The sequence below is a fragment of the Silurus aristotelis genome, assembly GCF_946808225.1.
Source record: "Silurus aristotelis genome assembly, chromosome: 16".
Taxonomy (NCBI): Eukaryota; Metazoa; Chordata; class Actinopteri; order Siluriformes; family Siluridae; genus Silurus; species Silurus aristotelis.
The window spans coordinates 10,315,007-10,338,931 of record NC_139589.1 but is presented as its reverse complement, the minus strand read 5'-3'; the positions used below and the strand labels follow the sequence as shown (position 1 = coordinate 10,338,931).

Below are 23,925 nucleotides of genomic sequence, written 5' to 3'. Positions count from 1 at the left end.
AAACAACACAGTACAGTATAATGAAACTGTAGAGGTCCAGTGCTTGAACAAATGTAGTCCACCGCTTGGCTCACACACAAACAGTTACATAGAGACAGTGCAGTACTGACCAGTACACAGAGCTAATTGTGTAGTAAGTTTCTACTAAAAAATACTGAGTGTTTAAACAGTTGTGGATTTAGCACCAGTTATTAATGTGAAAACTGTAATGACGGTGTATGTATGTGTCAGCCGGATGTCGGATGTCTTCATGGACAGAATCTGTTCCGTAATCTGGTTGTAAATGCCTGAATGCTTTGGTACCATTTTCAAGACAGCTGGAGGGTGACGAGTGTGTTCATTGTTGAAAGATGTATGGTCAGCCACAATGCAAATACTGCAGATGATGTGTATAGTGTAAATGTCCATGACAGAGGGAAGAGTGAACCTTATAATCTTTTCCACTGCTCTCACTATCTGCTGCAGGGTCTAGGAATGTGACTTGCTGAAGATGACTATTTATGAATTACGACATTGGATTTCTTTTCGGCTTCTCCCGTTAGGGGTCGCCACAGCGGATCCTCCGCACGTTTGATTTGGCACATGTTTTACGCTGGATGCCCTTCCTAACGCAACCCTCCCCAATTTATCCGGGCTTGGGACCGGCACTAAGAGTGGCTGTGGATGGTTCCCTGACCGGGAATCAAACCCGGGTCGCAGCGGTGGGAGCGCTGCATCTTAACCACTAGACCACCAGGGGACCTTATGAATTACGACATTAATAAGCGGAATTGTACAGTATAATAATCAGGAAAGTGCTTATAAGAAAGAAAAAAATAATAATATGAAATCAGGGGTGAAATATGACTCCAGGGTGCTCGGTGCTAGGGGGGTGTGAAGGGCTTTAGGAAAGACATGTGGAAGGTTGGATGGATGCGGTACCGAGGAGGCAGGTTGAGCCGATAGGCCAAGTCATTGACCCGCCTGATGATCCGAAATGGCCCAATGAAACAGGGACTGAGTTTCTTACAGGATAGCTGGAGCCGCAAATCTTGGGTGGACAGCCAAACCTGATTTGATAAAGGGGGTCCTCCGTGTGTGGGCTGACTCCCACACATGCATGCAGGAAAGGTGGCTGGAAGCCCAGCATGCACTGGAACGGGGTTAGGCTGGTGATGCAGGAGTTCCGCGCATACTCTGCCCAGGGGAGCTTGTTTGGTCCTGGTTGCAGTATGACGAGAGGTAGCGTCCGAGCTTCTGTATCTTGTGTTCCGTCTGTCAGTTAGTCTGAGGGTGATATCCCAAGGACAGATTGACTGTGACTTCCAGGAGCTGGAAAAACACATTCCACACATGAGATGTGAACTGGGGTCCCGGGTGGGACACAATTTCCTCCACGTTCCGAAAGATGTGATAAAACAAAGCCTCGGCAGTCTCTAGAGCTGTGGGAAGGCCACGGAGTGGGGCCAGATTGCAGGCCTTAGAGAAGCGGTCCACGGCCAAGAGGATGCAGGTGTTACCTTCCGAGCAGGGCAGATCGGTGATGAAGTCAATCCCCGTTATGACCGTAAACGGGTGTGCCGCCCCCTCCAGTCAATGATGCTACTCCTCAAGAGCCAGTTTAATGGCTAGGAGTTCCCGGTTTCCAAAGTTGTAATTATGTTTCGCAGGGGAGATTTTCTCAAGAAGAAAGCACAGGGCCGGAGCCGTAGTGGGGTCCCCGATTGTTGGGATAAGGAAGCCCCTGCGCCAGTGGAGGAAGCATCTAGCTCAGGAGTGGAGTGATCTGGGTGTTGAGGTTTACGATAGTCTATGCAGGGGCAGAGTCCCCCTGCCTTCTTCTCCACAAAGAAGAAGCTGTAGGTGGTGGGGGAAGAGGATGAAGCGATGAAGCCCTGAAGGTAATCCTCCATAGCTGTGTGCTCCGGAACCGACAGCGGGTACACCTGTTCTTTAGATAGTTAAGCACCTGGCACCAGGTCTATGGCGCAGTCTCAAGGGCGGTGGGGGGGGCAGGCAGGTTGCTGCCTGCTCACTGAATACATCCGCAAATGATCGGTACTCAGGGGGGATTCTCCACCTCCGGGGTGCTCTCTGCACCAGGGGTTCCACTTGAGAATGTCACAGGGGTTCCATGAGCACTTGAGGGAGTGTTTTGCCAGCCAGGGTCGACCCAGTATGACACTTGCTGTGGAGTTCTCCAGAATGAGAAACTGGATCTCTTTGCGATGGAACAGGCCTACCTGAAGCCTCCAATCCAAGTGTGCCATCATAGATGGCTATGGCCAATTTAATTGGATAAAAACATCTAAAAAATGTTACTTATAACTAAAATAGGATAAATATTTATTTTTACTAATTATTTGTCACGCGGCATATATGGAGGCGGAGGCAGAAATATAAGCCAGCGTTTTTATTTCACAAACAGGCAGAGCCAACATAAAGCACCCGCAAAACGGGATAAACCGGCAAACGGCAGTTCGTAATACAAATAAGGAACACAAAAATATCCACGGTGCAGGGTGCAGCGCGGAGGGAGAGACGGAGAAGCGTCAGAAGTCCTAGGAGCAACGGGAAACGCACACGCCGCCGTGGAGAGAACGAGGAATCCGGAAGGAGAAGATGCGTAGCGGGGAAAGCATACGCGGAGCAGCGAGCAACCAGGAACCTGCACAGACCAACACGAGACTACACACACGTACATACAATAACCGACCGTCTGTGTAGGCGAGCGTGGGGTTTATATGGGTGGTGCAATGGAAAACGGAGATGAGCCTCAGCTGCTCCTTGTGAAGCCGGATTGCGAGCAGCTGCAGGCGGGCGAGGCACGCAATGTAGCAGGAGCGCGGTGTGTCAGGGAATCCCAGGGAAAGACAGCCTCAGAAGGGGGCGTGGCAGGGGGATTCCTGACACCCCCCCCCCCCCCCCCGAAGGGGCGGCACCAGACGCCCCCAACCCGTAGAAAGCCCGGAGGGCCGGGGCACTCGGAGGACGGCCCCCCCGATCGTCCAGGGCCTAAAGGGACCAGGTAGGAACTGCTACGGAGCCGGGGAGAGCCAGGAAGGACCTGAAGCGGAGCGACCCCCCCAAGGAGAGCTGGAAGGGGATCATGGACACTGCGGAACCCAGGAGCGGAGCACATTTCAACGCTGCGGCCAGGAATGGAGCGAAACCCCTGGCGTCGGAGAGACGTCACCTTAGGGGACCAGGAGCTGCACGATGCTCTCAGGGGATACTGGAGGCCTCATTGGAGGCCGGTCTGAGGTAGCGGGCTGGCCACCACGGGAACCCGAGACGGATCGGCTGCCCCCGCGGAGGCCTGGAACGGGGCCCCTACCACCACATCGACCGGGAAGGGCATGACGTGCCTGGTGCTGACCTGAGGCTGGGTGATGTCTTCGCCGGAGGTCTGGACCGGAGCCTTCTCACCCACGGGGACCTGGAAGGGACAGACAGCCGGAGGTTAGCGAGGCTTACCGGCTGGTAGCCCCCCTGGATGGAGGCCGGAGACGGAGCGAAGTCCCCAGTGGTCTTCAGAGACGAAGCGACCTCCTCAGCGGAGAACCGGAACTGGGAGGTGATTACGACCTGGCTGGAGGTTGGAGGACGTCCTCGGCGGACCCCTGGAGTGCCATGTGGGAGGAGCTCGGGAGCGAGACGTCGCCGTGGGAGGAGCTCGGGAGCGAGACATTGTCCGGAGAGGAGCTCTGAGGCATCTCTTCGCCTTCTGCAGGACTGTGGGGTGAGCCGTCGCCTTCGGTGGAGCCCAGGGGCAGCGGTTTGACTTCCCTTTCGCAGTTCTGGAGTCGAGGTGAGCACACAGGGAAACCCCTGGGTGAAGGGGATGCGCTTTGGGACCCTCAGGAGCGGATCGGAGCCTGCTGGGCAGCCTGGGAGCGAAGAGGAGCTCGCCTGGAGATCCATGAGCGGAGCCAAGCCCTTACGGGGGTCTTGAGACTGAACCAAGCCCTTCACGGGACGCTGGAGCGAAGCGGAGCACTCCTCGGGACACTGGAGCTGAGCGGAGCACTCCTCGGGACACTGGAGCTGAGCGGAGCACTCTTAGGGACACCGGAGCTGAGCGGAGCACTCCTCGGGACACCGGAGCTGAGCGGAGCACTCCTCGGGACACCGGAGCTGAACCGAGTTCTCGGGGTCGCTCGGAGGCGGAGAGGAGCCCACGGGGTCGCTCGGAGGCGGAGAGGAGCTCCCTTGGAGAACCTGGAGCGGAGAGGAGCTCCCTTGGAGAACCTGGAGCGGAGAGGCGGAGCTCTCTTGGAGAACCTGGAGCGGAGAGGCGGAGCTCTCTTGGAGAACCTGGAGCGGAGAGACGGTGTTCTCTTGGAGAACCTGGAGTGGAGGGGCGGTGCTCTCTTGGAGAACCTGGAGCGGAGAGGCGGAGCTCTCTAGGAGCACCAGGAGCGGAGATGAGCTCCCACTGAGGCACCGCTAGCGAGGCTGAGCTCTCTGGCGGAGCCCGGAGCAAGGCTGAGCTCTCTGGCGGAGCCCGGCGCGAGGCTGAGCTCTCTGGCGGAGCCCGGAGCTGGGCGGAGCTCTCTGGAAGGACCTGGAGCTGGGCGGAGCTTTCTGGAGGGAGCTGGACCGAGGCGGAGATCTCTGGAGGGACCTGGGGCGGAGCCAAGCTTTCCAGGAGGTCCTGGGGGGGAGCCGAGCTTTCCGGGAGGTCCTGGGACGGGACCGTGTTCTCAGAGGCGGGTAAGAGGAGCTGAAGATCAGCAGTGACCAACCCGAGTTCCCCTGGTGAGAAGTTGTAGGAACAGGGTGCATGTGCCAAAGTCCCCCATACACGTCCCATAGCTGTGCGGCGAGAGAGAGTGATTCCCCCGTCAGAAGAGAGATGACCGAAGCGACCCTGGTTCTCTCCGTCGGGTAGCGGAACGCATTCAACTCCAACGCATTCTGCTCCTTGTGAAGCCGGATTGCGAGCAGCTGCAGGCGGGCGGGGCACGCAATGGAGCAGGAGCGCGGTGCGTCAGGGAATCCCAGGGAAAGACAGCCTCCGAAGGGGGCGTGGCAGGGGGATTCCTGACATTATTAATTGTCACACAAGCAGGTACAAATACACCTGCAGGCATATAAGACTTTACTATGTCTAGCATTTGGAACAGAATAATTTAAAGCAAAATTCAGGCAATCAACAAATAAAACAAACTGGTCAAGGCTTTGGGCAAAACTAGAAAAGTAGAACAGGGCTCAAAACCAAAAAGAGTCAATGTAGCAATATACAACACCTTGATAATTACAGGAACAAAATATATACTTAATAAGCAACTAAGAAACACAAGGCATTAAAAGTACATTGACTAATTCAAGTATTTGAGACACACTAGAGAGACAAGCAATCATGCTTGACATTGAATTATAACTAAACACACATGGCCATGTAAACATACATTTAAAAACACTTGAGAACACGCTTATGTTATGGGTGCTGAGAGTTTCTCCATACAATGCTTGACATATGTGGGAAGGTAGATTAGAACTGTTAGGAAGGATATAAAATAGATTTGGTAAAAAATTTGGTAGCATGTCAGACCACCGCTAAGCTTTTCTGGTTGCCTCTTGTACTACTTAGTGAGGCATGCTCCTCCCTAGACAGAGTTCCCACTCACTTCTGGACCAGCCATACAAAGAAGCAGTGCACTTAGACCATATCTATCCACACCTTTGCCATAATCCGGCAGTTAACATTAGGATGGTTGATGTTTTTGCTCCTAAACTAAAACTAAATCACACACTAAATCTCAGTAAGATGTAAAGTACTTTCAGCAATAACATGGCCTTTATCTTATATAGCAGCAGCCATCTGTTATGCTGTAAATATTTCCGATAACTGACCTGGTGTTTTTATATGCTTATTTATGTTCTATGTAAATTATTTAGTATGACATAGAAGAGATATTCTGCCATGGCATAAAACTCTCAAGATTAATTATGTTAAATGTGTTCTTTCCATCATTAGAGTAGCTAATTTGTTTTATAAATCCACATGTTTCTTGAGGATTTATATATGGTTTCCTTAGTATTTATAATCGGGATTTAACTTGGTTGCATGAAGTTGTTATTTCTGACAGTCTGTAGATGGTGCCATAAGTCCAGCATTTTTTGTATTATTCACACACACACACACACACACACACACACACACACACACACACACACACACACACACACAGAGAGAGAGAGAGAGAGAGAGAGAGAGAGAGACAGACAGACAGACAGACAGACAGACAGACAGACAGACAGGTATACTGCACACACGTACACACATACCGTAGGCTGTTCACACACCAGATTGTGCCTAATAAAATATTGGTGCCATTGTCTACAGGTCTATCAATCACTCTTCCCCTTTGCTTCCCGAACTTCAGAGCTAATGTTTCTTTATGCTCCCTCTCTCCACACAGGACTCTCCAATCCCCAACAAAGTTTACTGGTGGACATTTACAGAATCAGTGCTTGCTTTATGTTAGGGGGAAATTGATGTGTATTTCTGATGTGTCACAGGCCTTGGTGTGGGAGGATAACCAATCACCCAATAAAAACATATTCAGTATATCCTGATAATGGGTGCTTAACAAAATACATTAGGCCACTTTTAACATGAAAATCATGTAGCTATGGATTAAGAGCAGCAGATATTCAGATCATATATTAAGCAATAATGCTTAAACAAGTAAGCTTTTTTTTTTTTTTTTTTACATAAGTTAAATATATTGCCCTCTACAATTTTATTTGATAAACAAATCATTACTTAAATAATATATCATCATCTGTCAACACCAAAGCAATCACTATATTTAAGCTTGTGCATAAAAAAATATTTATATTATGCCAAAGAAAAGACCGAAAACACCGATCAGGCATTACTTTATGACCACTGACAAATGAAGTGAATGACACTGATTATCTCTTCATTATGGCACCTGTTAGTGGGAATATTGTGAATATATAGTGAATATTTTCTCTTCAATGTTGACATGTTAGAAGCAGGAAAAATTAGCAAGCTTAGGGATTTGAGTGAGTTTGACAAGGGCCAAAATTGCTAGAAGACTGGGTCAGAGCATTTCCAAAACTGCAGCTCTTGTGGGATGTTCCCGGGCTGCAGTGCTCAGTGTCTATTAAAAAGGAATCCAAGGAAGGAAAAGTGGTGAACTGGAGACAAGGTCATGGGCGGAGAAAGCTCATTAATGCATGTGGGGAGCGAAGGCTGGTCTGTGTGGCCGATCCAACAAATGAGCTACAGAAGCTCAAAATTCATGCTCTTAATGCTCTATAGCTCAGAACTGTTTTGGCAGCTAATGGAATATTAGGCAGGTGGTCATAATGTTATGCCTGATTAATGAACATTGTAGTTTTTAACAATATTTAGATTTTCTTGCACTGAAATTGAAATGATTTATGTATTATGAAAGGAAATCACAATAAACTGCACTGTTCTTTAAAAATAGTTCATGGCAGGGTAATGTAATATGGCCCACTATGAAAGTAATTATTTCTGTATAACAGCACATTATAAAGTATGCTATTTCTATATACTGTACACATATACACAATGATATGCCAGCACTTACAATTTTTTGGATTTGTTATTCTATGACACATTGTGTTTTTTGACTGTTTACAAATTTAAAGTTAAGATAAAGTTAAGATAAATAAACGCCTAATATCATTTATTTATTATAGCAGCTCCAATAAAGAGTAAAAATAGTTCAACAATCTTGCTTTTTTCTCTTAATAAAAGAAAACAACTTGTCATATGATTAAGAACTACTGTCAAAACCAAGCTGTTAATGAAAAAGAATGCACATCATCTGATTCCAGAATTGTGGTTTAAGAAAATAAAGTTAACTATCATCTACAGTTGTAGTTTCCCTGAGAAGTGCAAAACTATTAGTGGTTATAGATATCTCATTGGGTGCTTTTGCATTCTGACCTGGTTGAAACAAGCGTGGATCATTTATATGATCGGAATCTGTTCTGTACTTAAAACAGTTCAAAGCTCCACCCACAAAATCCAAAGTGGTGGCCCGAATGCTGAACAACTTGTTTGCACTTACATTAAAAAAACAGTAAATGTTCTACAGTTAGAGTAACATTCAGAGGTAAAAATTTGTTTTAACTGGTCATAGACACAGATGAGACTGCCCCAAAGAGTAGCACTTATTAATGGTGTAAAAATATTTATATAATTTCTACAATACATGAAAAATGCATTAAAGTTATATTCATATAGCTTAAAAAACTGATCATTTATTATGGTTCTTTCAAGAAGCATTTGAAACATTATTTAAGCTGAATTATGATCCAGAAAGGAACAATTAATAAAAACATTTATTCTATCTGTATCCAAACTGTTGCAAAAGATTTAACACAGCAACATTGCCGGGCTGCTGTGGCTATAAGGACCTTTCACAAACAACTCTTGTAAATAGCAAATATGTGTGCTTCAAATCTAAAAAAGATGCCAGACCATAAAGTAGTGAACAGCTGTGTTCTTGCAAATGTATGTATACAGATAAATACCACATGCACAGGGCTATTATCGAGTTTAATAAGACAGACTATTTGCTCAGTAATGAATAGCGTTTTAAGTGGCCAAATTGAAGTGCCCACATTAAAAGAAGCTGAGCCAGCCAATAGTAATTTTTCCAACATGGGAGCAATAAATGTCTGAGATATTCCTAGAATCTGCGATTGATAAGGGTTTAATAACAATAGAATCCTTGCTTTGTCTCATTAGCCATCTTTTCACTGTGATGCCTTACACCAGAATCTCTCATGAACTGCAGTTCTTAGGTTGTTTTCTTCTCTGTATTGCTAAGCTCACTGATGTTATTTAAATTTTTCTGCAGCATTTAAATTGTTTATTAGACACTTCAAATAGAACAGATAGATATGAAATGGAATGAAATAGATATTGTCACCACTTAGTTTTGCATTAATTATCCCTAATGAGAGGTAACCTAGAGAAACCTAAGAGATACTTTTCTTAATAGGCAACCAGGCCTTTTTCACAGGTTTGCATTAATCTCTTGTCCGTCTCGATCTTTCTTTCTTGTGAGTGATCAATCGGTTCAAGATTTTTTCCCCTTGCATTATTTATTTTTGTATTATTTTATTCAGTAATGAACATGATTTAAGATGTAGTTAAGTACAATTCTGTAAAGAAAAACCATAATTAAGTAAAAGTACAAAACTACAGGTTTTAAAAACTACTTAAATTACATAAAAGTGGCAGTACATAAAAAAAAAAACTACTTAATTACAGTAACATGAGTAAATGCAATGTATTACTTTTTACCTCTGATAATTACCATATACATGTGTAGAATAAGAATTCCTGGAATGAGCACAGGTTTTTATGATTACAGCAGAAGTTTTTAGCATGAAAGCAGTGAGGTTTGGTCTGAACTTTTTTTTGAGGAAATTCATTATTAGGGTACTCATGTGAGATCATTTCCATCAAGTAGAAGTCAAGCATTAGGATAAATCAAGTGGATTGTTTATAGCCACCCAGGAACCAGGAACAAGATTACATGGTCCTTTTGAAAACACACTTCTGTGTGTAAATACATTTGCTTCAAAATTATCTAATATTCTGCTAAATATGCTAATACTATTACCCAATCTGCTCTTAGAGAATATTAATAAAAGGATTTTAGATGTCAGAGACTTGGCAAAAACCAACATATCATGGACTCAGGCCTCACCAATAGTCTTACTTAAATATTTTGCTCCTGCTCCACTATGTGTCATCTATTATAATAGAATTTCTGAATTTAAAGTTTTTGACATTTTACAAATGCTTACTTGAAAATTGGAACCATCATGACTCCATTGCATGTGTGTGCCATTCCTGTTGTGTGACATGCTGCTATAAATCCTTCTCACAATTGACTTAAAGAATGTGATTAAGAACAGCATTGCTATTCATGCATAATGCAATTCTGACCTAGTCATCAAAATCACCTCATCTGATACTCTCCTCCCTCCTGAAAATGGGAAAATAAAACAGTCTACCCAGAATATTAGGCCAGTTGGAATATTACTTTATGAAGAATAAGTATGGAACTTCGGTGTGCCCTGCTTCTGGTCCTGATGGCCATCTTAGCACTTCACAGTAAGTTTTGTCAGTATGCTTTGCTTAATTTTTTATTTCAAAAAGGTTTGTGTTACTGTGGGTAAAAAATTCTGTGGAAAAATAGCAAGAAGCAGGGTATATTTCCATGGTTATTTATTATCCTCTTCCCCTGTCTACTACTACTCTAATAGAAAGAATATAATAGAAAGAATATAATACAAGAATATAAACTATACTTTTCATAAATCTTATGGTGTGGATTTTTTCCAAACATATTTTAAACATAGTTTATTGTTTCTACTGTAAAAGCTCATAAACATGCAACATAAACAACACCTTTGCCATAATCTTGGGGTCATAAACAACAACATCTACAATCTAATTTCTACTGTCTAACAATAAACAGATTATTTAACCACGTTTGTTTTTAGCTATATTCAGCACATCTGGAAGAAGTCATAAATGTTTCCACTTTGTTATACCATTTAAACACAGTCCAGATTATTAGCCACTTTAAACTTTATTAGATACATAGACAAGTTGCATTTTCTAGTAAGAAGAGTAAAAAAGGCTGGTGAGGGGACTCAGAAAAGTTGTGTAAATGTATGTGGCAACATTTGTAATCGCCGGCAATGTCATTGTGGTATAATTAAATACTTCAGGACATACAGTTATAGGAAATTTAATCTACTCTAAGGTTGTAACAGTAAATCCACTTTGTGTTCTCCTTTGTGGAAAATATTCCAATAACAGCATGTCCCCATGTGTTTTATTCCTTGTTTGTGAAATGCTCAATAAATGTCATTTGATTTAAGCTAAAGGAAGTGAAGCTGTATCATTCCCCTGGAGCTGCGCTGCCCTTAATGGAGTCTGCAGACAAGGAGCATGTCTGCCTTCAGAACTCTACTTTGGACCTTTAGGCTGTGGGAAGGAATCTTTGTGAGTATCATGTTTATGATCATCCTGTTTGTTATAAACATTATTCAAATATCATGCTTAAGTTATAATTAATACTGCACTATTACTATGTACTGATGTATTGATGTAATGTACTGAGTATGTTTTTTCCCCCTGCCAGATGCTGTGTGTCATATTTCTTTTGAATTCTGAAAATTAAATCAGAAATAGGTGTTACCTGAAGTGCAGCACATCATGTGAATTTACTGTGCTAACAAGCAATCCTGAAATAAACAAGCCTTTTAAATAAAACAAATATGTGTGAGTGCAAATAATCATTTGCAGCAGCTACAGCTATTGTTATATGGTATAGATTACTTATTAATAGGTCATGCATTGTGTATAATGTAAACTCTTTATATTAAAATATGCATAATTTGTTATTTCATGGAAAGTTTATTAACATTGCTTTGGAGTAATATTTTCTTCATAACTGTTTATCTATGTAAACTGTATTTGTTTTTAATTGTCAGCTTTCAGTAAAGGCACAATGTAAACAAACCTAGGACTTTGAATCAATTAAATTAATAAATGGCTGATAATATTTTTTTCAGCTAATCATCTGTAAAAACAAGGACAAAGTACTGCCAACAAAAATTATATCTAAATCTAACGATTACTAACAGAAACAGAGGGATATTTAATGTCTGTTAATGTACAGTTCCACTGTGACCAAGGCTCAACATATAATTTTGCATAAAGAGAATTTGGCATGCCTGGTGTAAATAACGTAATGTTAAAAATCATTTGAAAATGTTTAAATGTGTTATCTTTTTACATTTTAAATCCAGATGTATTTTTGTTTTGAGGAAGACTCTTAAAACTTATCTATTATTCTTGGAATATGAGACCATTTTACAGGATCTGGTGTCCCCCTAATGCATATAACCTCAATATAAAGAAACAAATGTTTTAGAAAGGCCTGGAGTTTTTCACTCTGAGAAAAGACTAGACTATATGCTAGATTAGACTGATGTAATATAAATATATTGTTCTTATTTGTCCCACTAGTCACCTATTTATAAATGAGTCTCACAGCAGCAATGCAAAAAAATAAAAATATCCAGCAAAATATTTCAATCATTTGTCATGTTTATTATACATGTTGAAATGCATACAGATGAAGCATTCTGAATAAAACCCTCAGGTATGTTTTGCAGGCTATAGTAATTGTTTATCTGTTATAATAGACTGTCTAAATCTCTGACATTTTGTAAATGCTTAAATGAAAATTAGAACCATCATGACTCCACTGCATGTGTTTTTACCGCTATATTTATAATAATTTGTTACAGCCCCTGTCTTGTGACATGCTGCTATAAATCCCTCTCACAGTGGACTTAATGAATGTGATTAAGAACAGTATTGCTATTCATGCAGCTGCATAATGCAATTCTGACCTGGTCATCCAATTCAAAGTCACCTCATTTACTTTTCCCCTCCCTCCTGGTAAAGAGAAAATAAAACAGTCTAACCAGAATTTTAGGACAATTGGAGTATTGCTATATGAAGAGCAAGCATGAAACGTCAATTTGCTCTGCTTCTGGTCCTGCTGGTCATCTTAGCACTGAACTGTAAGTCAATATGCTCTTTCTTTATTGTATTGTGATGTTTATTTAACATTTCTGGAAGGAGCCATCAGTGTCAGTGCTTTGTAATAACTTTCTAACACAGGGCAGTTAAGGGAAGGGAAGACAATAATAGAAATAACGTGTCACAGATTTGCTGGTAAAATAAATGTGGACTTCAGAACGTGCAGTTATAGGAAATTATATCAACAGTATGTTGATATTACACTCTGCTGGGCCACATCCATTTCATATAACAGCATGCCCCTGTTTTTCTCCCTATTTGTAATATGCTAATTTTGGCTACACAATAAATCCCATTTGATTTAAGCTAAAGGAAATGAAGCTGCATCATTCCCTTGGAGCTGTGCTTCCCTCAATGGAGTTTGCAGACAAGGAGTGTGTCTGCCTGCAGAACTCTACTTCGGACCATTAGACTGTGGGAAGAAGTTTTTGTGAGTAACTTGTTTATGACATTGTATTTATTATAAGTATTATTAAAATAGCATATTAAAGTTATAAGTAATACTGCCATTTTTGCAGTCATTTTGTACTGTGACTATGAATTTTTTTCTTTGGCAGATGCTGTGTGTCGCATCTTCTTTGAATGAAAGTGGTGCCCATCCTGTGAATTTATTAACAACCGGAATAATCCTGGAATAAACAACTAAATGTGAATGCAAATGCTACTATTATTGCAATATGTTGCTCAATACTTATTGATAGGTTATGCTTCATACATACAGAATTAAAGTATTCAAAATCCTTTCACATTGCTTTGGAGTCACATTTGTTTCATAACTATTTTCTAATAAGCTTTATAGATGTTAAACACTTTTTTTAGTGTTTCATTATAAACACTACTGTTATTTAAATACTACTAATCAAAACTACTCTGAACACCTCTGATGTGAATTTTGAGTGGCTGAACAATGAAACTTTAATTTAATGACTAAAATAAATGAATGCCAGCTGTGGGGCAATTATATTAATAGGTTTTCAATCACCCAGATTTTTTTACACCTTTTATGTGTTCTGGATATTATACATAATATGTTAAACAAGGACAAAATACAGCCAATAAATGTAGATATTTTTCTAAAGCCAAAGTTTGAAGACAAAAACAAATGGACATTTTTATAAATCTTTTACTTTACTTCATAGAACAACAATTTAAAGCCTTAGTATCATAATAAATAATATCCTATGACCAAGCCTCAACAACAAAAATAAAATAAATAAATGATTTTATTTTGCATAAAGTGATTTTGGCAGGCCTGGTGTAAATCATAAAATAATGATTATGACATATAATCCAAAATGCTGAACAACATGAAGCACAAAATGTTCAAATGAGTTGCCTTTTACAATTTAAATCCAGATGTTCTTTGGTTTTAAAAAATACAAGGAAAGCCATACAGCTTTAATATCTAGTGTGAGTATATATGATTCAATATTCTTCTAATATGAGGATCATGTGTCCCCCTAATAAATATAAATTTCATGCTTTTCCAATTAGACAGCACCTTGGAAAGAAAATCTTTTTTTAAATAGGCCTGGATTTTTAAAATTATAAATGTACTAATAACTAACTTTAACATCATATTTACTAGTGATACATATCACTTTACTAGTGATATATAGTACACATGAGCTTATTGGAACAGGAAGGACACTGAAATATGCAGGACAGGACACTGAAATATGGACTATGGGACTGGGAACTTAAAACCTGTGGTAACCTCGGTAATCCTCAAAAATTCACTTTTCTATTTTGCATAGTGTCAGTCAGGTGTACAGGTAATGTTTAGGAATGATCATTTTTTATCTGTACAAGAATAAATCCATAGTTGTCCAGAGGACACAACACTGTGAACTTGGGTTACTCTATATAACCCTGTGTAAATAAATGTGCATGGTGCCCTGTGATGGAATGGTATCTAGATGCACCTCGACCCTGATCATAATTGAACACTCACTAAAAATAAAGGAATGAATGAACGAATGAATGAATGAATGAATGAATGAATGAATGAATGAATGAATGAATGAATGAATGGATTAGACAATGCATTCCTGGCAACCCTGGAAAAAATACAACCGTCCTTCCGTAAAGAAAGTGTAGTATTTTAATTTTAATTATAGATAATTCTTACATGATAGAATTGATATATGAATATCTCACAGCTTGCGATCAAAAAACGTGAAGAAACGATTAAAGTGTCTACATTCTGTAAAGTGTGATTACCACGCAACTGGCAACACCGGCGTCCTCTTGACTAGCCACGTGATCGGAAGTAAATAAAGTTCCCGCGTTGTTTCGTGCAGGAAAGAGTGTGTTTCCAGGGTGATCAACTGGGCATTGCAATGGATGATCTTTATTTAGAAAACATTGACGAATATGTTAACGATCAGAATAAAATTGTAAGTTCTACATTGTCATTTTTCTGGCGTATCATCGTGTTTCGTTTGGGATAGCATTTGTTTTTTTTGTTCGACATTTGAGAAAGCTAGCTAGCACGGCAGTGTAGTGTGTTAGAGCCACGAGATTTTGAGGGGATAGTCACACTTTATCTTAGTTATTAAATGCAAGTTTGCACAGAGCGAAACATTTTTTGTTTTACTAAATAATGGCTTCTCTGCAAATGACTAAATTATTTAGCAGCGTCATTTTCTACATGTGTTTTGCATTTAATAATTTAAGGAATACGGATTTAAGAAGTGTAATGATTTTTGTTTGTTGCTAGTGTGTTTGTTTTATGTGCTTTTTTAAAAAAATTGCCACCATTATTAAACACTTCTGGGGTGACTAAAGTAAAACTGTAAATTGAATCTGTTCAGTCCCATAGTCCTACAATAGCAAAAATATATATGGATTGAGACAAGACTATGGTGAAGCTCTGCGCATGCGCGCTTTTCTGTCAGACGTTTGCTCATGGAGTTATGGCCCACTGGATACTGTTTGGGAATATTTGAGATTGTTGTTTAAAAGATCGCTTTGTATAGTTTGAATATCCATTTCTGGATTTTGTGGAAATGTAATCATTTCATAAGCCAACTATTGCATATAACATTTTATAATGTGTAGGTGGAATGCTTGATGTTATTGTAATATTATCAACAGGGTGGTATGAAAGTGTGATTTATTTATTTTTTTCTTCTTTTTAATAAACGTTCCCAAAGTGTTCCCAAAGTGATTTCTTTATTACTAAAAGAGTGGCTACATATGGTTTACTTTTTGTTACATTTAATGTTATGAAATGATTACTAAACAGTTGCTGCTCTCACTTACATTATCAACATTTTTTCATTCTATTTTAACTTAATAGGACAAAAATATGCAGCTTATCATGTTACCAAGAAACCACAAAGAAAAACTGATTTGAAGACTTTATCAGGGTGGAAAACTTATTCTGTTCTAACATTGTATTATGTCAATTTCTCCTTATGGAAAGCTTTACTATGCCAGTGTTCATTGTACTTCGTTTATAATAAAATTCACACTATACAAATCCTTGTGAATAAGGCCTGATACTATACTGCAATGAACGCATTAATGTTAATTTATTTATAGAAAATTAATCAACAGCTGACCAATTAAAATAAAGAATTCAATAGAAAATGTAATAAAGTGCTTCATTGTTTAATAACCTTTACCAAGAAAACTTACTATGTTCCATATGTAAAGATATTTTCTTGCACAATAAAGTGCAAGGCATTTCCTGTGCCATTGAAATTAACATTGGGTGAATGTAATTAGTCAGTTCTAATGCTGAAAATGCTTTTTGATATACATAACACATGCACAATGCATTATGATATACATAAGTTATCTTCTGCTAACAGTACATTTTCAGTTTGCTTTCAGATATTAACCCGTTAACATTGACTTTGTCTGAACAGGTCTCCTATAAATGGCTGAGTCTTACTCTTGGTGTCCATGTTAACACGGCTAAACAGTAAGTTTACACTTTTCTTGGTGGTAATTTTGAAATCTAGTTTCATCTAACCTCTTAATGTTTAATCAAATTTATTGCAGAATGCTGTATCACTACTTAGAGCAGCGACGGAAGGAGCGCTCTGGAAACACACTGTATGCTACTTACTTGGTTTCTGGGACGTGCATGGAGAAAGGCAGCATGGTGATTTGAATTATTTTGCTAAATATTATGTTGAATTATGTTGTTAATAGTACAAAATGAAAACTATATGATGTCATTGGTAATTTTGCTTTCACAAATGCTGCATTTTTGTCATTTACTCTAGTGTCATAAGGTGTCAGTAGTGCGTGAAGACAAGCTCGAGGGTATGATTGTTTTTCTAATATTTGAATAAACACTGGCTATAAGTGAGAAGAAATAAGTGTAATGCATGAACATGCACACTAGCTGTTTTCCATCACATGGTTAAATTACATGTTTTTATTCACCCCACATGGCATTGTATAGATTTTATTTATAGAAATGATCATAAGCCTGTGATATGCTTTTGCAGTTGGAGTTGCTGAGTTTTTTTATGATTTCATCCTTATTCTAAGCCGAAATATGCCATTTTGCTTTTTTTGGTTTATTTCAGAAATTCTGTATCGTAGATAACCATTTAATTGTGATTGGTTGGGTATTTTCTTGTTTTAGAGAACTTCAAACTTTATTTTTTTTTACACTGGAATTAATTTAATATCATTCTACAGTATGTGTGAACTAATTCTTTTGTATTTACAATCTACAATCTTTCCCAGATGTAAAATCCAAACTGGATGTGACGATTAGCGTGCATGTGTACAGCGTGCAAAAAGCTGAGCTCAAGGACAGTGCACCGCTTTACAGTACTGACTACGATGCTATGAAAGAGAACCTCAAAAACTGCAACAAGTATGTGATTTATTACTTGACTTTATGATTCTTTTTGCTCAGGTTTATTTTAATGTTGCCATGTGGCATCAAAGCAGTTAATTCTGTCATGAATGTTTATATAACATTTATGGAAGTAGTCACCGGGATTGATACTTTAAATAACCGCTTTAACAAAGAAAATGGGAAAACATAAAACTAATATAAAATCTATACAAACTATATGAAACGAATATAAAAACTAGATGAATAAAAATGTCTGTTTTTTTTAATAATATATAAACATCGGTAAATAGTATCAGTAAATTAGTATCGGTAAATAGAAATAAGAGGAATAAACTACATGAAGATATGCTTTTATATAAAAATAAACTTTTGGGGTCTTTTTTGCTCTCATCACATTTCTCCATCACTGATCGTTCTCTTATTACAGCACACTCCCAAGTGTGCTCTTATTTAACAATATGTGTCATATTGCTCAGAATACAATACAAATATACCCTCCTGACCTAGTCATTATTTGGTCATTATTTTTCCCAAGTCTTATCTGCTGTAAATTGGTCAGGTTTTGAGCAGTTAAACTCGGATCACTTTGTGACCATCAACACTCTACAATTGCACATATACACTCAATAAAAAGTCCCTTAACGTTGTACTAATACTGGGTAGGCCTCTTCTCATTCTACGGTTTATCAGGGCACAATTTTTAATCTTCAACTGTTCATTATTTGTCTGGACAGTCTATTCCCAATGTAGTGTCAGCTGTCTGTTCTTGGCTGCCAGAAGTGGAACCTTTTGCTCTTGTAGCTCATCTTCATCAGGGTGTGGCATGTTGAGCATTTTGAGATGCTTTTCCGCTTATCACAAGTGAAAAAGAGTTTGGGTTACTGTAGCCTATATGTTAACTTAAACCACTCTGGCTTCTCACTTGACCTCAACAAGGTTTTTCCTTTTGCAGAACTGCTGCTCACTGGATGTTTCTTTTTTTTTAATTTTTTTTTTATTGCACCATTCTGAATAAAATCTAGAGAATGTTGTGTGAAAATCCCAGGAGATCAGCAGTTACAGAAATATTCAAACCAGCCTGTCTGGCATCAACTGTCATGCTGAAATCACTGAATTCTTTCCTCCTCTTCAGATGATGGATGTGGACATTGCTTGAAGCTGCTGGCGTGTATCTGCATGATTTGATGCATTGCACTGCTGGCTGAATAAATAATTGTGTGAATGAGTAGATGTGCAGGTGTTCCTAATAACATGCTCCTGCAATGTATCACCCTGTGGAAGAACATAAAAGCTTTATGTAAAAACATCCATTTGTAAAAAGGATTGTCAGATTTGAATATAGTTGAAAATACAAAATGATAGAAATAGAAAAGTCATCCTGCATTTTCTCATAGTATTTCAGCATTAATAGAATGCTTATTGTATTAATTGTATAAAAAGAGAACCTCTTCACTGTTTATATTAATAGATTATATTACCCTTCACAGGTACAGTGCGATCCGATGTTCTGCTGCAGTGCAGGAGTTGAAGACAGCTCAAGAAAAGGCCATGTCCACTTCAACTGACAAAGAGGTCATTAAACCTGTTGTCAATAACTACACAGCACCTGCATCCAAACCTACCTCCAAACAGACGAAAGGCATCATGGGAATGTTTTCAAATAAAACAGCTCCTAAAAGTGATGAGCAGAACAAAAAGGTGAAGAAGGAGGTAGACGATCCGCCCCCTGTAAGTGCACAATCAAAGCATCTGCCTTAAAACATCATTTGGCCCGGGAGCCCAATTTTGTCATCCAAACCACTTAAAAATTCTCTTCTCCTAATAAACATTTCTGTGTTTTTTAGGCTGAGGGACCTAAAACCAAGGTGTCGTCTAAAGCCAACAGTATGAACAATTTTTGGGGAAAAACAGCAGACAGTGAGTAGTAATATCTGTTATACTGAGTCACCATTGCTTGTTTTCCTCACTGACCACCTTACAATTTGTTGATTACAGAAAAGCTTGAAAAATCTGACCAAAACATAAAAGAGAATCCAGATGGTGTTCCAGAATCATCAGCTGCAGAGAGCACAAAACATTCATCCAAACCTAAGCAGGACATAAAGGAGGAATTACCGAAGGAGCCTGAAGTGATTGAAGATCAATCCAAAGAGACCCGGAGGTAGGCTTTTAGATGCCTTTGGGATATTCTGGTTCAATACAGCCATTTCTCCTTGTAGGCTATAAATATTGTAAATCAATGCAGACACATCATTGTTATTGTATTGTTATAGAAACTGTTCTTATGGGTGCAGAATTTAGATTTTGTATCACGAGTGCCATGATATTTCTTTAAAAATAAACCAAAATCCTACAAACAGTAAAACAAAACGTCTGGAGAATTCGGATAGTGAAAGCGAGCAAGTGGACAGTCGTAAGAAGAAGAGACGGAGGATAAAAAATCCTCAGCCGGACAGCAGTGATGATGAGGGTGGGTGAAATTTTTTCAAAAGTGCTTCAAGCTGCAATTAAAACAGTTTCACCTGCAGGAAATTTTTACAATAGTTATTTCGGTGTAAACACACTAAATGACTTTGTTCATCTTCTCACTTTAGTAATTCCAGATTCTCCACCTGCACCTCAACTGCACACTAGTCCTGAAAAGCATGTGAAGAAAGAGCCTGTTTTGCAAGTAAGTATCTGAAATATTGAATAATCACATTTCCCAATCAGTAGACCATGTTTTCAGGAAGAAAAAAAATTTACAGTTTAAAAACAAAAAAATGAATTAATATCAAATTATGTATTTGTTTGTTGTATGTATTGTACTATGCATTAATTTGTTTCTTTGTAGTCTAAATTGTTGGTGTGTTTTCTCTTATTTACTGCAGAACTCTGAGGGGAGGAGGAGGAAGAGGAGACGGGTGTTAAAGTCCAGTACATTTGTTGATGACGAAGGCTGTATTGGTGCGTAATGGTTCATTTATAGTTTACATTGTGGTGTGATGAGGTGGACGTTCTATTACAACCAAAATGTATTGTTTTTTTTATAACCGTATGTCCTGAAGTGTTTATTGCTTTTATGAGAGAAATGCAACAATTTTACTGTTGAATATTGTAATATTTAATAGTGTTGAACATTAACATCTGGAGGAGAACAAGTTGCATAGTTTTGGTCTGTAGCGGGAGAAGGCCTACACACACTGTATGTATGAGTTGTCAGAAACACTTAGCCAGATGTTTAATTTGTCCCTTTAAATCAAGAGCTTTTTTTTTGTTGTTGTTTAAATGTTAGACGTATGTTCTATCTTAAAATGCTCACCTTTACCCCAATGAATAGCACAAAACCATTTTGTTCTCACAAGAAAGAGTGGGAACTAAGAAAAACCTAAAATACTGATGATTGCGTGAAATATTTTCCATTTTTGGGCACAGTATTGAGTGTGTATTTGCTGACATTGTTCAGTACCTTGTAAGTTTAGAAATCCAATCCAATTCACTCATCTGCATTCATAAACATATACAGCTTGCAGTGTTTTTTATTTTATTTTTATTTTTATTATTATTATTTTTTTTGCTGCGGCAAATGTTGTCTCTGTGGCGAACGACAAATTTAATGTAATGGATAAATTCAATTCTGCATTAGTAACAGTAAGCCCTCTGCCAGAAAAGCTATAAATGAAAATAAATTATTTGACCAAAAAAAAAATTTGATCAGAGTTGAGAATCCACCTGTTCTGTGGTATAATTTGGTCTCCATGTGTTTTTTTTTTTAAACTTAGTGACCGAGAAAGGCTTCGAGAGTGAATCTTACTCGGAGAGTGATGACGAATCCAAGACTGCCACTCAGCCTGCTGAAAACTCAAGCTCGCTCACGCAAACACTTAAAAGGAAGGATGATGAGAAAAAGGTTAAAGAGAAAAGCCAGAAGAAAGCTCCTGCTGCTACAAATAAAGTGACAAAACAAGCATCCATCATGGGCTTTTTCCAAAAGAAATGAACTACTTATGTGGGCTTTCTGTCTGTGTACCTCTGTGACCTTCCAGTGCTCTAAAAACTGGATATTTATTGTACTGGATTCAGTACAATAACAAACCAGTAGGTGTCCCTGTAAAGTTTATCAGGTGTTTTGGTCATTAGTCTTTTTTAAAGAGGAAACCTCGGAGATGCTGGGATTGGGGAGGGGTTTGAGGTGCCTATATGTGAAAGATTTTTGTCTGATATTAATATCACCGATTGCTGTTCACTGAGCATCTAAATTACTTTTTTTGTCATTCTGAAAATCTTATATTAGAAGTAATATTAAATGTTTCTATAAACAATAAAATTTACTTTCACATTGTGTCTTCTGTTTTTACTCTCACAATCTTCTATCCCTTTCATTCTCACCTCTTTTATCAGTCCTTTTCTGTACTTTTTGGACTCATTGATGAATGTTTGTGCTGTGTATAATCCTAATGATGAACTATTAGTTCAGAAAGTTTTTTTTTTCTGTGGTTTATTTGGATTTTTTATTTTTATTTTTTAACAGAACTTGAGCTTTGCCAAAAGCTTTTTTTTTCCACAATTTTAAATAACGTCAGTCTCTGGCACAGCTCTTGGCCTCATTACAGGGGGTTCTGATTTATTAAAACAAAACTGACAGTTTGGGATGGCATGAGTCTGGAAATGTGTAATGAAGCTTCTCTGATCTGTTGCCATGTATGTGATTTTGAGCTTTTCATGCCAACCAGAGCTTTTCCACCTACCTTCTTTTCTCCCTGGCAATCACTAAACTTTATTTTTATAGCGTTTAGTCAGCGGTTATTAAAAGGGTAATGCAGTTTTAAATGGGCCCTTCAGCCAAAAATGAAATGTACACCAAATGTCGTTAATCATCCAGGCTCTTCGGTTTTGTACTGGAGTTACAATGTTGATGCTAAGTATAGGAAGCTTGTAGCCTCCTGTTTAGCACTGTAAAAATGGCACTGCCTCACAGTAATACAATTTAAATAAAAAAACAATCAAATGTGAATTTTATCATCCTTTGAATTATGAACTGTGGTAGAAAAGCTATTCTCCTTTAAAATTTCCCTTTTTTATTCGTCCATTTTACTTTCCCTTTTTTTAATGAGGGTTGCAGTGGCTATAGACTGAAAAGGTCAGATCAGACTTCTTCATCCACAGCCTTAGATTACAGTTTATTGCTGACTATCTCCAGATTTGTGGGTCATGGGTGTCTGCACCAGTTGATGCTCAACTAGATTCGCTCAATTTTATGGTGCATTGACTTTTTTGAGGGTGTTCCTGATTGGTCGAATTCTATTAATTGATTTAATTCAAGCTTTCTTTCCAGGAATGCTCTCAAAGACAGTTTATGACGTGAGTTGCCAGTCGATGTGGGTTTCTTACTCTAGGGTGATGTGTGGCTTTATCACCACATGCTCATTTGTAGATATCCACTTGCCCCAGATATGGCTTCAGGAGTAGGCTCCAGTATCCTTAATCTGCACAGAGTATGTTTGGTGTATTCTACAATGGTGTTACAAGTGACATCTTTTATAAACCCCTTTTTGTGGATGTCAGTGTAATACAGTGTCAGAAACCACAAAAAGAAATCTAAAATACTGAACTATAGAAACTAAAATAATACCAGTTGTGAAACAGAAGATTATGAGTTCAAGTCTTTTAGATTAGCTAAAATTACATAGTTAGGTCTTAAGACCTTAAAACATTTTTAAGAAGAAAAAAGGAAGCATCTGACACATTTTACACTCTTGAGTCACTGTGGATGAAGGACCACCAACTGACTCAACCTTTTATAGAAAAAGCAAATCTGATGCAATAAGTGAACTTGTGCACTTGTTGCGTCAGTTTATATATGTGATGCACTAAAATTGCATGTTAAGTTTGTCATCGAAATAGAAAACCGGGTTTAAAAAAATTTCATTCTATTCCAGATATGTGAATAATCAACATTAAAATGTAATTTAAATAATCACATGAAAATAATATGTATAAAGTCCACTGCATATAGAAATGTGTCTATAAAAATCCATGTGACTTTTCCTTTTCATCCACAATTTACACAACGTTATCCTTGCACAAACCCTGCTGCATGCGGAGGTAACATGCGTGAGGTGCCTGCTCTAGATCACTCGTTGTACTGTTGTTTAAAACATGAGGTGTCTCTGTGTCTCAGAGTAAATCTGTTGCTCGATAGCATGGCTATCGTCGAAAAAAAAAAGCTGGGCTACTTCAAAGCTCTTGTGATTTGGCATCGCCATGTTGGGCCCGCAACTGTTTCCAGGTTTGTGTTCAGAAAGGGTGAAGTCGAGCTGGTTCAGGTCCCCTGATCTGAGATTAGAAATAAGAGATTAAAACAGCAATCGAAAACAGTCCTGTTAAAAAATAACCTTTACTGTGTGGCAAACAAGGGTCCCTTATTGCATCCCTTCATGTACAGATATTATATTGATTCTGGGGAAAAGAAAAATTTTAT

At 38.9% G+C, this 23,925-nt stretch overlaps 3 protein-coding genes across 3 annotated transcripts in view; all 3 read left to right on the top strand.

The window, feature by feature from the left end:
- LOC310739200 (sialidase-3-like) overlaps window positions 1-23,925 on the top strand; it is a 161,078-nt gene that overhangs the window by 68,854 nt on the left and 68,299 nt on the right. The window lies entirely within an intron of this gene.
- defbl1 (defensin, beta-like 1) lies at window positions 9,999-11,370 on the top strand. The gene is made up of 3 exons (XM_083564300.1): window positions 9,999-10,123; window positions 10,900-11,023; window positions 11,163-11,370. Exons 1-3 carry the CDS (start codon window positions 10,069-10,071, stop codon window positions 11,185-11,187), a joined length of 204 nt encoding a protein of 67 aa, XP_083420426.1. The 5' UTR covers window positions 9,999-10,068; the 3' UTR covers window positions 11,188-11,370.
- Window positions 14,890-21,779, top strand: pold3 (polymerase (DNA-directed), delta 3, accessory subunit). Its single transcript, XM_083565491.1, has 12 exons — window positions 14,890-15,033; window positions 16,513-16,568; window positions 16,649-16,751; window positions 16,876-16,915; window positions 17,348-17,480; window positions 18,953-19,193; window positions 19,310-19,382; window positions 19,461-19,626; window positions 19,826-19,935; window positions 20,060-20,136; window positions 20,336-20,411; window positions 21,227-21,779. The coding sequence occupies exons 1-12, from the start codon at window positions 14,977-14,979 to the stop codon at window positions 21,442-21,444; spliced, it is 1,350 nt and encodes a 449-aa protein (XP_083421617.1). The 5' UTR covers window positions 14,890-14,976; the 3' UTR covers window positions 21,445-21,779.

Coding starts and splice junctions, on each gene's coding strand:
- defbl1 (XM_083564300.1), top strand. CDS start 10,069: ATGGAACTTCGGTGTGCCCTGCTTCTGGTCCTGATGGCCATCTTAGCA. Junction 10,124..10,899: donor GGCCATCTTAGCACTTCACA/GTAAGTTTTGTC, acceptor ATTTGATTTAAG/CTAAAGGAAGTGAAGCTGTA. Junction 11,024..11,162: donor GGCTGTGGGAAGGAATCTTT/GTGAGTATCATG, acceptor TCCCCCTGCCAG/ATGCTGTGTGTCATATTTCT.
- pold3 (XM_083565491.1), top strand. CDS start 14,977: ATGGATGATCTTTATTTAGAAAACATTGACGAATATGTTAACGATCAG. Junction 15,034..16,512: donor TTAACGATCAGAATAAAATT/GTAAGTTCTACA, acceptor TTGTCTGAACAG/GTCTCCTATAAATGGCTGAG. Junction 19,383..19,460: donor TTGGGGAAAAACAGCAGACA/GTGAGTAGTAAT, acceptor TGTTGATTACAG/AAAAGCTTGAAAAATCTGAC.